This window comes from Equus przewalskii, chromosome 1 (genome assembly GCF_037783145.1).
Source record: "Equus przewalskii isolate Varuska chromosome 1, EquPr2, whole genome shotgun sequence".
NCBI classification, from domain to species: domain Eukaryota; kingdom Metazoa; phylum Chordata; class Mammalia; order Perissodactyla; family Equidae; genus Equus; species Equus przewalskii.
The window spans coordinates 78,399,634-78,415,693 of record NC_091831.1 but is presented as its reverse complement, the minus strand read 5'-3'; the positions used below and the strand labels follow the sequence as shown (position 1 = coordinate 78,415,693).

Here is a 16,060-nt window from a genome sequence, read left to right as displayed (position 1 = left end):
GAATATTCGAACAAGTTACCCAAGAACAAGACTGAAGAAGTCTTTGAAAATAGATAGGAACTGAAAGAGTGAAATCTTTGGAGCATTTTATTTGTGATTTGTAAAGAAAATTTGAAATTTATGAAAAATCTCAAATTGATCACACAAAGGACCATCTGCCTGGATGCTATGAATACTTGAAGACTCACGTTGTGATTTTGAGTCCAAATCTGAAGCTTTTCTCAAACAGTATTCTCTGTTTACAGGTTAATAAGGATTCCCCGTGGGAGCCACTGTTTCGAACAGCCTATGAATGAGCCTTCTGCTAGACTTTCATACAATCAGCAAATTTAGTCCCAGATGACCAGAGGGGAATTGCCCGGATCCAGTATGAGGCTGAGGCAGGTAGGGGGACAGAGGGAGGCTGGAAAGCCAGGCAGCAGCTCCCCAGAGTATTTTCCTATAATAGGTATTAACTCAATACTTTAAGGGTAAGTCAGTTAGCCTTTCTCACCTGCAAAGAAAATCATAAACTTGTGAGAGGTGGGAGCTGAGAGAGTAGCTGATGTCACAAATTCTACCTACCTCAGTTCTCTCACCTTTCCCTCTTAGTGAGTCAAGGCTACGCCTCTAGAGAGAAATGAAGAGAAGTGCCAAGCACACCTCTTCACCCTTGATCAGTTCACAGCACATAATTGATGATGCCTTTCCACAACTTGCCACCAGTAATGACTCAGCCATCGCTGGCAGGAAGGGCATTCGGAAACACAGTCAACAAGCCTTCATGGACTTGTTGACTTAACGGCCAGGGTTTGTGAGAGTAGTTAAACAAATACATAAATAACACAAACCTCACTCAAGTTGAATGTCAAAAGAGCTCCTTCTGCAGAGCACCATATCAGCGATACAACAGAGAAATATTGAAGAAAGTCCAAGTAGAGGAGAAACCAGTGAGGGAGTCTAGACAGAAGAACTCTTTCTTGGTTAAGCTACCAGGTTCTATATGATTCTCAAGCTGGGCACCTATAAACATCTGTGGGGTCCACCCACAGAGGTTCTGATGCAATTGGTCTGGACTTGGGTAGGTCCTGAGTATCAGAATATTTAAAAGCCCCTCAGGAGATTTAATGTGCACTCATTGACGTGATTCTAATGGATAGGCAGAGTTCAGAACACCTGGTCCACAGTGCTAAATACCAAAGGAGAAGTCTGTGAAATGGCTCCCATTCGGGTGATGAGAAGGTGACTGGAGAAATTCATAAGATCAGTTTCGCTGGAATACCAGGAGAGGAAGGCAAACCGGCCGTGAGACGGTGGGCCGTGAGCACAGTTTCATTTGTGAATGAAGGTTCGAGAGTTTGTTTGTGAATGCAAGTTAAGACCCCAGTGACAGAGGGTGAAAGGGCCAGGAGAGAGTTTAATTTTGTTTTTGTCCTTTAAGAAGAGAAACTTGCTCTATTTACATACAGAGGGGAAGATCTGGTAGAAAGAGAGTTTGAAAAAACAGGAGAAGGGACATCCAATTAATCAAAGCTCCACTGAGATAGGGCAGAGTAGGGTCTGGATGAGAGCTGAGCTGCTGTGAGGAAACTAACATTTATTGAGCATTAATTTTGCTAGATACCAGGCTAGGCACTTCATTTGCATGATTTCATTCAGTCTTCCCAGCAAATCTTTAAGGACCTTTGTAACATAGAAGGTTCTATATCAAGAATTTGGGGTTTTGACTGTTCCATATTAAGGCCATTTCCAAATCTAACACTCCAAATGATTACAGTGATCAAAAAAGTCTTCTCATCGGCCTAACATGATTTACTATAGGAAGAACTATCTAAAAGAAGTATAAAGCAGTCCAACTTTAAAATAAAGAAAATGATTGACAGAAATCTGTCAAACGTCTAGAGTGCCTGTACCAACTGTTCCCCCCCAGTACCTGAGGGCCATATTGTGAGCAGCCGTTCCCAGAGCTCTCCTCCCCAGGATACAGAGGGCAAAGGACAGAGTCACTAAAGGAGAGTCCTCGTCACTGTCCAGGTTCTTCGAAGACTGAAAGAGCAAGGATGTTAATTTAACTTTCACTCGGGTTCCAACATGCACCAACATAGAGTCATAAATGCAGAGTTCTAGGAGGCTAAGTCAGCATCGTGGTCCTCCAGTCCCCACTAAAATGACCAGAGGGATGAGGAACCCTCTGCTTCCTGAAGCAGTTTCTTAGTGGTTGGACATGAAAAAAAGATTAAAACAGAGAAGCTACTTTAGGAGAGAAAATGGGCTAACATTTGGCTCCCTTGCCTAATTTCCTGGAATTTTGAATATGGCACTTCAGGTCATGAAGATGGTCAGAGCTTACAGTCAAATGAATGCTCACCTTAACACTATCCGGTGCCATTTTAACACTATCTGGTGCCACCTTAACACTATCTAGTGTCACCTTAACACTGTCCAACTCAGGGGAGAGGCATGCCTAACAGGGAAAGAGGAAGTACAGGAATGTCGCACAAATGAGGGTTTTGTGTTTTCCCTATAATGAGGAGCCCACTGAACTGACCATAAGTCCACAGTCAACAACTAAATTAAGGGGGTCATCCAAAGCCAGCTTTAAAAAAGAGGCAGGGGGAAAGGCAGAAGAAATTTAAAGTCAAAATGTCTTCTGCAAAAAAAATGAAATGATTTTATGAAGCAACTAAGGAAAGAGGAGAGCCATCACGGGGCTAGCCAACAACATCAACAGATTCTTTGAATCTCTCAGTCACCTGAAGAGGCTTAGCATGGGTTAAGATAGCAACACACATTCTCCTTGTTGCACCTGGAGAAAGCAAATTCTGCCACCTGCTCTTCCTACCATCTGTTTTTAAGCACTCACGAAAAAGTCAATGACCTGGGCTAACGTCATACTTTGGTTTGCCCTTTACAGGTCATAGGATACTTCATCAACTGCCGAGGGGGTGTCTTCACCTTGGATCTATTGTCTCCATCAATAACATGTTGATTCAGCTTTTGTCAAATCCTGACAACCAAAGTCAACCATCAACCGTCTTGCTCCATTTCCATTCTTCCCCTTTCTCCTCCCTTTCCTCCTCCCTTTCCTCCTCCTCCTTGCCTGCCCTCCTCCTCTTCTTTTTATAAGCTGTCATTGTCCTTGGTTTCATTTCTAAGAGGCCGCATTCATCTCCAGAAGTGTCCTCAGCACGTGAGCGATAACGCACAAGAAAAGTCACTATGGAAGAAACTTGAACCATCTGATTGCTAAATAGAATTTGCACGTCCACGATTTGGTAAGTTCAGTAAGTCCTCTGGATTTCAGCACAGATGTACTCTGTACAGAAATCTCAAAAAGTAAATTTACAAAGAAGTAAAATTACAAAGAAGTTCCCAGAATTTTAAAGACCTGCTAGAGGTTTAAAACTGCACTGACCCCTGGGCACAGTATAGACAGAAACATACCTTCAAGTCTCCTTCATTGGAGACATGGTAATGAATTCTTAAATTTAATTTTGCTTAAGTGTTAAATAAATATTTATCCAAATACACTTTTTCTCTCCTCTATTTTATTATAGTCTACCATAAAGTATAAAGACATGGACTTTACAATTTTCCTTGTTTTTTTAAAGTATTCGATGCCTCCAGCTCTCACCTCCCTTACCTACCTCTTGTCTTTTCTGTGCACAGTACTGAATCCACTCTAGATAAACATTACAGTAGCTGGCTCGTGTTATCCCCTGGAGACAGGGGACATAGTCATCATCGATGTTAATGTTGAACATCGCAAGGTCACGCTCAATGTAATGCCACTTGGTGAAAGGCTGCAGGGACGTCAGGAGTGGTTCATTTTTGATCCAGGAGAGGAGTTTGGGGGATGTCACCATAAAGTATATTATACTCTGCAGAGAGAAAGCAAGATTGTGAGCGCTTACAGTGATTCTAAAGCCAGAAAGACTTTTTATTTACTCTATCTCCTAAAGTAAATAAAAAATCAATATCAGTGAAATATGAGACATGAAATCCCCACATGTGGTATCATTTGTAGTCCCTGCTAGATTTAATGCATAGAGCCCATTTGAGACATTCTAAAGTGCCGTCTCTTTAAGGGTCACTGTAGGGAAGTGAGAAGAACAGGATGCTACAGAATGCACCAGAACAGAATTTCCCTGGTGAGAAAGAGTGACAGCCAGCCCTCTCCTCTCTGAGGGAAGCGCCCAAAGGCACTCTTGGGTTACTGCAGGCTTCTGTGGATGCTGGGCTGGGCTGATGCAGTTGAAAGACATTGGGGCAGACCCTCTTCCAGGGCCCTGGCCAAAGAGTGTTTAATGAACTAAAACAACTTAGTTCTTGTGGGAAGCACTCATGGCGTAAAACTCTTGCAACACACATACACACGTAATGCTGGGTGCCCAGACAGTGGACATCTGTGATGCGTTCAAAAATAGCCCATGTTTCCCCTCCATCAGACACTCCACTTATGAGTCCCAGTTGGGGAAAATGATACCATTGGGCTTTCTTATTCTGAGTCACAGCTTTACTGAAGGCCATCTTGTAGTTTTCCGATGAATTCACCCTTCAAAAACGCCTGGAGAAGTAAAAATGTGACAGAGAAAATGGAAACCCAAGTTTCGTGTGGGTACATCAGCCAGAGATGAACGTATACACTGGGGAGTCCCTTCTACGCTTTACTACATCTTCATTTTCTCAGGAAAAGGGAAGTGGCCCTCAGGGCCACCGAGGCTGGGGAGGATCCTGGGAACTCCTTCTGCACCTCCTCTGGAAATCACAGCAACAAGGAGGGGCAGCATTTGATGCAAGGAGGCAGTGACGCGTGTTCCCCGCAGAACCAAAGCCTTAAAGGATGGCCTTCTCTGATTATAAAAGCACATTCTTTCCAAGTGAGAAGACCAAAGTGACGCATGCGGAATGGGCATGACAGGGCTTAGGGGATGAGGCTGAGAAAGTGAGCCGGCAAAGAGGCACTTTTCTAGGCAGCCTCCCCCGTCCCTCCTGCTCTTCCTCCCTTTGGCTGGGATATGAAATCTGGAGCTCCAAGGAGGTTGCTGAGGTATCTGGTTTCAGGTGATTTCAGGAGTTTGAGCAGGTGAGCAGACAGCAGACACACATGGTCTCTGGATTTGGGTTAAACCACCACAGATGCCTGACTCAGCCTCTCTCTGGGGGGAGGACCGAGGGCGGCCCGGGCAGTGGGAAGGCTAATGTGTGGCTCATGGTGTGCAGCCTTCCTTCTTTTGAACATATTCTCTAGTAGGCTCCACAGTCCACCTGACCCCAAAATGGGGGAGGAGGCAAAGTGAAGTCCACAGACAGTAAGTAGAATTCAGTAGTTCACTTGTCCTCCCACCTTCCGTAGCACTGCACCCAGGACAACAACGCCGGCCTTAAGAAATCCCTTCGATGAAAGGAGGAGGGAGAGAGGAGAGAAGGAGGGTGGGAAGGCAGAAGAGGTCAAAGGATGCTGACAGCGGAGGTTAGAAAGACAGAAGTGCTATTGATGCCCACTTTTCATCAGTGTTTTGAGGTTTAAAATGAGAGAATGCCTATGAAGCACTTAGGTACATATGCAAGAAATAAGAGTAACGGCCCTATCTTTGGCATCTATGACTTACCTACCCAGCAAGCTCAAGGCTCAGGGCGGGCAGCAGTAACAGCAGCCTAGGAGAGGTTTGGAGCAGGGGGTGAGGGGCTGGTGGCATTAGGGCACAGGAGACAGCTGAGCCTGTGGTGGCCACGGGAGGGCACAGCTAATATTTAAACATGTAAATTCTGAATCTGGAGGGTGTTCTATTGTCTTCTTGCTGGCAGGATAATTGAAAGCTTCTGTGAGGTAGAGGTTAAGTACCTGGTCCAAAGTTACAAGCAGAAGAGGCTCTGTGACCGTGGCCAAAGGCACAGCTCCTCAGCTGACAGTTAGGAAGGGTGAAAAGAAATGTGGGCTGTCTGAACATCTGGCTCTAGCAAACATGTGATCTAATTTTTCCCAATACGTTTTAATCACGTACCAGACAGGAATAACAAACAAAAATTGAAAGACGAACGTTTACTTCTTCATTCATTTCGAGGGAAGAGTTAAAATAACCCCTCAACCGATGAAGTCAGCATAGTTAACGAGGACCTTGAATCCCAGAGGCTGAAACCTCCTCCTCTAGGTCTGGCAAAATCTTGCAGTGTAGACGTCCGAGAATAACCCTGGCCCCACGCTCAGCTTTCCCATGCGTGCGGGACTCAGTACTACCCCTCTCACCAGGAAAACACACAATCACCCCAACTAGGTGCAAACCGTACCCATTTCCACTTTACTTAGCAAGAAATTCTGTCAGGCAGACATAGTCAATGAGCAGTGTGAAATCCTTCAGAGTCTGTCAGGATGAAATGGATACAATACTAAGCAAAACTGATAAGTAAGGATGTGGAAATGAATTGACTGCGGAGAACTTGATCCGCGTCGAAGGAAGCGCGTCCTCGGCATTAATTCACCCTATCTGGCTCCTCCAGCAGGGATCCTCCTGGTTTCTCATTTTAATTGTAGATCAGCGTATTCCATCAGACAACTCACTCGAGGAAGGGGGCCCTGGCAGGCAGACCAATGTGTCGGGTCTTTCACTCTTCATTCTGCAAGGCAGGCGATAAGCGCATCTCCTTTTGGAAGGAGCTGGGCAGAAACAATGGCAGTAGGAAAACCAGCCCTGCTCAGAAAGCTGATTTCTTGACTGCTAAGAGGGTTTTAAACACTAATAAATGGAGGCGAGATGGAGGAGACACCAGGGAAAACCTCAAGTCGTCAGGAAGGAAATGATTTCAAATGTATTCATAAAGGGTAGGGGGAAACTGACCCAGTTTATTAGGAGACAAAAGGAATTATTCCAAGTGTTTCTTCCTTTTCAATTTGCCTGTTCAATAAAAGAATGAAACAAACTCTTGAAACTCGAAGCGATTCAGAGCTACAAAGGCAATTTTGTTTACCAAGTAGCCAAGGCCAAAGAAGAAAATATTCATTTGTTTTTGCCCTAAAATGCTGTTTCTTCCCAGTCCTGAAATTTCCTTTAACTGACTACACCAGGGCGGTGTGTGCAGTTCTGAGCTGCCGCTCACTGGAGGGTAGGAGGCACTGAGTGCTGAGTTCAGAGAGAGCCTCGCCTGAATAGGCCTATTGGTGCAGAGGTGAATTAACCAGGAGGGACCCACCGTCAGGCCCCACCTGCCCCCAAATCTCAGCCCCTCCTGAGCGCTGATTTGGAGTTAAGAAAATTCTGTTTCTGTTGAGCACAAATATGTCTGTAGCGGTTCTCAAGCTATGTGTCACATCACTTAGGAAGTTTATTTCAAAATATTGGCACTTGGGCACACCCCAGGCCCACAGAATCCGAATTTCTGGGTAGGACATGGACATCTGTAATTGTCTAGCTTTCTGGGGGAGTCTGATGCCACCAGTCTGCCCCTGGATTGTGAAAAGCATCCTGCTAGGTAACAAACCATCTCACTGCATACCTCTCCTCCCCGCCTGAAATTCTCATGTTAGCATCGCTCCCCTTTCTTAGGAAGCAGAGTTAAGGCCACTGTTTTCCCACAAGCCACCTATTACCTGGCAGATTCTGGGGGCTTCCCTCAGCCCTCTGCCATTTGCATATCATCCTGTATTTGTTTATCAGATTGCAAATTGTCATTTTAGAAAACATGCAAGGGATTGGGAGGCACGTTTCCAGGAGTTAGGAGAGGAAGAATGTGAATATCAATTACCAGTCCAATGGAGGGAGACATGAAAAAGCAGGTCCTGATAGGGGGCCCCCGAGGCTTCTGGAAAAGCCAAGAGGGTAGATCCAGAGGGCACCTCATCCATTCTCTCTCCCTTCTCTCCCACTCATGGTGACCTGTTGGCCCCATCACGTGGGGCCAACTCTGTCTACATGACTGGCCCATGGAAAGGCCATTTATGGGGAGCTCTAGATTCACAGAGATATGGTTCAGTATTGAACCCCATTCTTGCCAATAATACCTGGAGCAGGTCGCTCAGACCCTTGCTTAAATTTGGATCTTGTCCATCCAGACTATATGGCCTGGAGTCTGGATTTCACATTATCTGGAAGCTTTGTTCATTCAGTCCAAAAAATGCGCTGGGTACCTTGACACGCACGTCATCACACTGAGCTCTGGAGATCCAAAGAGGAATCTGTTGTGTGCAGTAGCTGTGCTTAGGGAGTTTCCAGAAGGTGAAGTAGAAAAGATTTCAGAGGAAGGGGAGGTGAATGCCAGCCACAGACCCCAGGGCAGCCTGGAGCATGCAGAGAATACAAGGAGAGAGGAGCAGGAAGAGGATGCAGCCATGAAAGGGGGTAGAGATGGGAAGCACAGAAAGTGTGTGCATGTGCATGCATAGGAAAATGAGGAAGCGGGAAGTGGAAACCCATACAGAAACAATAACGGAGGGCTCTGGATGGCAAAAGAAAGAGTGTAGCCCTATTCTTGAGGTAACAAGTAGATGTGTGGCTTCAGGGCTCATCCCACTGGCCAATCTAGACTCATACTGCTAGCCCCAGCTATCCTCTTCAGAGTAAACTCCTGGCCACTTGCTTCATGGGCCTGCCAGTCTCCTTGACCAGTCAGGCCCTGGATCCAGCCCTCTTGCAATGACCCCATCCTGTTGCCACCTATGAACTAAAAGGGATACTCAAGGGACATTTTCTCTCCTATTTGAGGGAGGTGTCAGAAAGAGCTGGTTGCCATTTAACATCTGTTTTCTCTTTCCATGAAAAAAACAAGCATTTCTATCTGAGTTCATGGCCGCCCAGAATACACTTTCCAGACCCCCTCGAAGCTGGCATATGACAACTTTCTGGCCAACATGATACAGCAGGAGCATACTGTGACAACTTCTAGGATCTTTCTTAAGGAACAGCTGGTGCATGCCCTTGGTCTTCATTTTCTCTGTCCTTTTGTCCATCCATTTAAGCCTGGAGCTTAAGATGGGGGAGACACTTAAAATGGCGAACCTGGGAGCCGGAAGGAACCTGGGTCCCTGAGAACTTCATGGAACAGAGCTACCATACCAGCCTTCATGTGTGTGTGAGAGAAATATACTCCTCGTGTGTATGTCCCACTGTTATTCCATGATCCACGCCAAATCTAATACCAATCGATATACTGAGTTTGCCTAGAGTGGACTCCATCTGAAAAACTTCTCGTTGTCTCATTTGTAATGGCTACTGGAACACCACGGAAGCAAGAGGTCACAACTCTCTGATCTCCCCAATTTATGTTAGGTTAGGCAGAACATATATAGTGTTGTGTGAGAGTTGGATGTAAAGTTTTGCATGTCTCTAGCACACACAAAAGTGGTGAGTATGAACCGTTAGATCTGTTTTAAATATTCCGCCACAGAGAAGGGTTTCACAAACATTTCTTGCTGAAACCACTTTGGGTTGTGATAATTAGAAGTTATTTAACCTTCTGGCTTTCACAGTCTGTTTTCTATTTTCTATAAACTTTAGCAGCGATTGCTGTAGATGCTGGGGCTCCTCAGAGCAGCTATTCCAAATTTCCTCCTTTTTAGTTGGTTGAAACTCCTGAAACATCAGGCACCCAGGTTATCTTTTTATTTTATATTTCCTCATTTCTGCTGAACCACCTGTCTCAGCCTCAGCTGGAAGGGAGTTTGGGGTCTCAGATGGCTGAGCTTCCTCGTTTAGAATGTCATTAAAATGTGGACCCCTCTGAGGATCATCCAGGGCTTCCAGCACACAAAATGCTCCCTCAGAATAGGAGCCACCACAAAGACTTGTTCAGCTACGGCTGTCCTCGCCTGTTCCTTCTCTTAGAAAATACCGTTGCTCCTATTATCACGCTGCATCCTTGGGCAAGTCTCACACTTGTTCTCCAGGAGACTTATTCCAAACCAGTACATTTTCTGAGGTTGAACACAGGTTGGGCAGAGGTGGGTACGGAGCAACTGAAACAATATGGCCTTCGCTCCCACACGAGTGAGGAGAAAAGGCTGTCATCGTTAATCCTGATTGGATCATTTAGCTACATTTTTGAGTTTTTATCATCAGCTTAAAAAAATAATTCTAGTTCTAAAGCGGAAATTGGCAGAGCATCTAAATTGACATGGATAACTCGTAAACACTGAGGCTTGGTAATCTTTCCAGGATGTTTCAATTTATCATCACTATCATCACGAGCAACTCAATGCTGTGTTACAAGTGAAGAAACAGATCTAGGTAAGAAAACAGACACCTCTTAGTGCCTAGGCTTAGAATACGACCTGGGGTATGAACCTTAGGCTAACCACAGCCCTTGAGAATTCTTCATGAAACCAGTGGTTCCCAAACCTCGCTGGGCCTCTGATTCAGAAGCTGAGGAGAAGCCTCAAAATCTAACTCTTTATGAAGTTTTTCAGGAGCCTCTTGAGCCAGCCCAGCATCACTACTTAGACAGGTGCATGGATCCCAGGGCAATACCTTGATGTAGAATCGGATGAGGATCCTTCGGAGGTCAAACACCTGCAGCATGGTGGCCGCGTTGTTGTCAATGATGCTGTAGCCCTCCAGGATGTACTGCGTGCGTGTGATCTCCCAGGTGAGCCAGCGGAGGTTAAAGGCGGCATTGCAGGACAACAGGTGGGGCAAGTGGCCCGGTTTGCAGCAGCAGCAGCCTCTGTCATCCTCGTCGCCTTCCATGATGGCTTCTACCTCTCTCTGCTGGCAGTAGGTTCCTGGCAGAGCACAAACACGAGGGAAGTTATACAAGAAGTCCCAGGATAACCGTTTAGAATGGATTTTCCCTTTGCCTTCATTAGAGGGGAAGATGCTGAAGAGAATCTAGGAATCAGGAGATTTATTTAATTCTTAGTTCAAACAGTGCCCCCAAGTAAGTCACAGTTCTCATAATCAACTCTTGTACTAATTCACATTCATTCTGATTCTTGTCTCCTCCCCCATTTTTTGTGTAAAAGGAGACACACTCTCATGGGGGTCATAAACACAAATGGCTGAAATGTAGGATGGTTATAGCCTCGAGTTCCCCTTCCAGAAACGTGCAAGTCAAGGCTGAGCAGATAGGATGCTAAAGAAAGACAGTAGGGGATATGTCTGTGAGCAACCAGGTGCATGTTGAAGTGTCAGCAGGAGGGGCGCCCTGGAAGAGCTCCACTGCCAAGCTGCAAGGGCACAGCACCTCACCTCATGACGGGGAGCAGGACGTTGGGTGGGTTGAATATATTTCCAAAGGAGTTAATTACAAAAACATGATAAGAGAATGAGTGTCAACAATCTTTGAAAATGAGACACCATATCTTCTTCAGCATTTTTGTTAATGATTTGAAGGAAAACATATGTAGTATGCTAATGACATGAGGTTACTGGTACCATCTGGAATGCAGAGTTCACAATCCAAAATCATCCTAGCAGACGGGATGGCAAACTGAAACTAATACACTGAAAATTAGTAGAAATAAATGGAATATCCTACATCTAGGTTCAAAAAACCAGCTACACAATTTATGAATATACAGTAACATATTTAACAAATACTTTGGTAATTTCATTGATTATCTGAACCCCAAGTATGATAATACTTAAAAACTGAATGTGATCTTGGTAGCATCAAAACAAAGGGATAGCATGGGGCAGAATACACCTGGTATTATTCCTTTGTATGCTACACATAAAGAGTCACTGATAAAATGAAATAAAGCTGGAGGATCTGAGCAAGTTTCACTTTCTCCATTAAAAAAATGATAGTACATTAGTACTGATTTGAACATGAATATACAGATTGTTAGTTATACATCAAGAAAATACAGGGTTGTAAAATAACTCAAAATTATCTTACTGAAGAATGACTGAAAAATCCAGGACTTTGACTTTGCAGAAAAGAAGACTTTGGGGAGAATGATGGTTGCCCTCAAGAACTATCTGAAGCTATCATACGGAAATGGGAACTGGATGTTCTCTGCAGTTCCAGAAGGCATCATTATGACCAATGAGAGAAAGCTTCAGGGCATAGAGTTTATTATAACAAAGATCATTTTAACAACTGGGAGTTCAACAATGAAATGGACTGCCCAGCAAGGATAAGAGGATAAGGACAGAATTGGTGGTGACAAAACCAAAGTAAGAGGTAATAACCATGGGTACAAACCACTTGAAATATGAGTCACAGTGAAGAGAAGACTAGAAATAAGAGCCAAGCTAGGAAGGACAGCAGAATCAACGGAAGTAGTTGTTATTGGTGGTGGTGGTGGTCTGTCTATTTTTCAAGATAGTTGAGTCCTAAGCATAATTATTGACAGAAGGGAAAAAGAAGGACAAAAAACTGAATCACAGAGAAGGATGAAATCAGAGTTCTAGAGGACAGATGAACTGGGTAGCTTAGGAACAGCAGAAAGAAAAGGCGGATATAGGGATGAAAATAAAGTTAAATGAAAAAGCAGCTCACACTGGAAAATAAAATAGTCATTCGAAGCAGAGTCAGGAAGGACAAAAAGTACAGGAAGTGGTAGAGAGTGGCAGAAAAGAAAGAGGGTATGAAAGTCCTTCATTTTAAGAGAAGTTTGCTTCAGTATGGGCCTGCATCCAGAAATTATTTGTCAAGAGTTACTATTTAAATATGTTTAAAGTATTTAAAATAATTTGGGGGTATAGGGTATCTTATAAATTTCAGCAGAGAAGAACATTATTTCAGTGGAAGGCAGTTGTTAACAAACAGGTTTTGAAGGAAGGTAGTAGCTACTTGATTTTGGTCAAGTTACTTGACTGGTCCACACTTATTTCTTCATCTGTAAAATGGGCTGTTGTGAGGATAAAATAGAGTGGCGTTTGTAAAGTCATTAGTAACTACTCAATAAATTACTATTATTTCTACTAGACCGTAAGCTCCATAAAGACAGTGACTGGCAGGTAGAAATTAGTGAATAAATAAATAAATGAATGAGCTAACATACAAATTAATTCACTCACCAAATATTGAGTACCTGCAGGGTGTCAAACACTGTTCTATGCACTGGGGATATAGCAAAGAAAAATATAAAAATCTCTGTCCTTGTGTAGCTTATAAACTTAGGTTGAAGAACACAGACAATAAACAAATCAATAATAAAAATATAAAATATGTCAGATGGTGAAAAGTAAAACAGCAAAAGAGCACAGGGAGTGCTGGGGTGGGTATAGCTATTTTAAATGGGTGGATCCCAGGAAGCTTCTGGGGCTGTGTGAGTGGAGTCATGGGAAAGCAGTCAGTGCAGGTAACGTCTGAGAGAAGAGTACTGGAGGCAGACAGAACACCAAGTCAAAGGCCTTGGGGTGGGAGCATACTCCTCATGCCCCCAGAACAGCAAGGAAGTGGCTAGATCTCTAGGGGAGTGAGCAAGCAGGAAAGCAAAGTGGTAGGAGATGAAACAGAAAGGTGATAGGGAAAGCTCCCACTGGAAATGAGTTGGGGAGCCCTTGGATGGCTTTAGTTCAGGAGAAATGTTGCCCCTAACTTATGTTAGAGGAAAATCACTCTGGCTGCTGTCCAGAGGATGGACTGTCGAGGGAGCAAGGGTGGGAACCAGGACATCAATCATGAGACTGTTAGTTAACAAAGATGAGAGACAATGGCGTTTTGGAACAACATAGTTGGAGGAAGTAATGAGAAATGATGTGATTCTGTAGTCTGGTAGGATTTGCTGACCAATTTGGATATGGGATGTTGAAAAGATGAGCTAAGAATGATGCTAAGTTTTCTGACCTGAGCAAGATGAAAAATGAAATTACCATTTACTGCGAAGGGGAAGATTGCAGAGGGAGCAGCCTTTGGGTGGGCTGGTGGGAAGATCAGGAATTTGCTTTTGCATATGTTAAGTTTTGCCTGCCCATTACTTATCAAAATGGAGATGTCAAGTAGGCAGTTGGATTAAGAAATCTGAGTTCAGGGGAGAGGTTCTGGGAAGACATTTATAACATCTGAGAGAATTATCAGTATGTAAGGGTTACGTAAAATAATCTGGGGAAAGAGTACAGATAGCATGGAAAAATAGTCTGAGAACTGAGCTCTGAGCATTCCAACATTTAGAGGTTGGGGAGGCGAGGTGATACCAGCAAGTAATTGAACAAAGTGGCCTGTGAGGTCAAAAGAAAACCAGGAAGTCACAAAAGTCAAGTAAAAAAACAAAAAAGAGTTTCAAGAAAGAGGCAACATCAGCTATGTCAAATGATGCCTATAGGTCAAATTACATGAGGAATCAACTGTTAGATCTGACAATATGGAGATGAATGGTGATCTTTGCAAGAGAAGTTGCAGTGGAATGAAGAGAAAGGGAGGGAACACCCGATTAGAGCGAATTCAAGACAGAACGGAGGCGAAAACTCACAGACAGTAAATGTAGGCAACACTTTTGAGGAGTTTAAAAAATCTTTATGACCTTATTTTTATTTTTTTGGCATCTCATTGCACAGGGCCTGTACAATGTTGAAGAGAAGTGGTGGCAGTAGCATCTTTTCCTTGTTCTTGAGTTTGGGGGGAGGTATTCAGTCTTTTAGCTGTAAGACATTAGCTGTAGGTTTTTCATCATGGCTCTTGATCAGGAGGAGGAAGTCTTCTAGTTTTCTAAAAATTTGTATTGAAATCAGCAATAGGTATTAAATTTCAGCAAATGCTTTTATTGCATCTATTGAGATGACAATATGATTTTTCCCGCTTATTCTGTTATGGTGAACTATCTTGATTAATTTCCACATATTAAACCAATCTTCCATTACTGGGATAAACATCACACGTTTATATGTTGCTGGATTTGGTTGTCTAATATCCTGTTAGGAATTTTCGCATATACATTCACAAGCTACATTGGTCTTGTTTTCTCATGGTGTCCTTGTCAGGTTTATATACGGAGTTTATGCTGACCTCACAAAATGAGTTTAAGAAGTGTTTCCTCTTCTTCTATTTTCTGAAAGAGTTTAAGCAAGATTGGTGGTAATTCTTGCTTAAAGGTTTAAGAGAATTCAATAGTGAAGCCATGTGATTCTGGAGTTTTCTTTGTGGCCAGGTTGTTTTGTTTTTGTTTTATTTTCCTTACGAATTCAATTTCTTTAGAACATGTATGTCTATTCAGATATTCTTTTCTTCTGGTGTCAGATTTGGATAGGTGTTTTTCAATGAATTTTTAATTTCATGTAACATGTTAAATTCATAATATTCCCTTATTATTATCATAACGTCTGTAAGATCTGTCGTAATGTCCCCTTTTTAGTTCCTGATCTTGGTAATTTGTGTTTTATTTCCTTTTTTCTTAATTGGTCTGGGTAAAGATCTTTCATTTGGCAGACATTTGGTTTCACTGATTGTCTTCTATTGTTGCTCTATTTTCTCGTCCATGGATATCCTGTGTTTATCTTTTTTATCTTCTTTTCATTTGCTTTGTGTTTTACTTTATCTTTTTCTTCTAGTTTCTTCAAGTGGAAGCATAAGTTAGAAGTTGCCAACTTCTTTTCTGTAAAGAGCCAGAGAGTAAATATTTCAAGATTCGTGGGTCACATATGGTCTCTGTCACTGCCTTCTTCTTCTTCTTTTCTTTCTCCTTCTCCTCCTTTCTCTCTCTCTGTCTCTCTCTCCCCCTACCTTCCCCTCTCCCGTCCTTTGAAAACTGTAAAATTCCTTCTAAACCCTGAGTCATAATTGGCCAACCTCTAGCAAAGATCATTGATTTAAAACCTTTCTTCTTTGCTATTATAAAACGTTAGAGCTGTAAATTTTTCTCTATGCATTGCTTTAGTCGTATCTCACCAATATTTTATATGCTCTGTTTTTGATTTCCATTCCATTCAATTATTTTGTAACTCACCTAATCAGTTTGTGTTTCTTATAGCTCTGCTATTAGGTGTATGCACATTTAAGGCTGTTTTGTCTTCTTGATGAGTTGACTTGTCAGTTATTATGAAATATCTTTATTTTTGTAATATACCTCATCTTGAATTCTGATATTAATACAGCCATTCCAGCTTTCTTATAATTATCATTTGTAAGGGATATAATTTTTTAACCTTTTATTCTAACCTATCCATATCTTTGTATTTAAAGCATGTCTCTTGTAAGCAGCATATAG

General features: G+C 42.9%; 1 protein-coding gene across 2 annotated transcripts in view; it reads right to left on the bottom strand.

The window, feature by feature from the left end:
• Positions 1–16,060, bottom strand: part of PCNX2 (pecanex 2) — a 281,662-nt gene that overhangs the window by 25,850 nt on the left and 239,752 nt on the right. For both annotated transcript variants that reach the window (XR_011538712.1, XM_008527506.2), the window contains exons 26-28: positions 10,437–10,690; positions 3,627–3,860; positions 1,913–2,025 (exon numbers count right to left, since the gene is read on the bottom strand). Coding sequence is in view for 1 of the 2 variants with exons in the window: in XM_008527506.2 (XP_008525728.2) it covers positions 1,913–2,025; positions 3,627–3,860; positions 10,437–10,690 (601 nt within the window). In the remaining variant the exon portion in view is untranslated. The remainder of the gene's footprint in view (positions 1–1,912; positions 2,026–3,626; positions 3,861–10,436; positions 10,691–16,060) is intronic.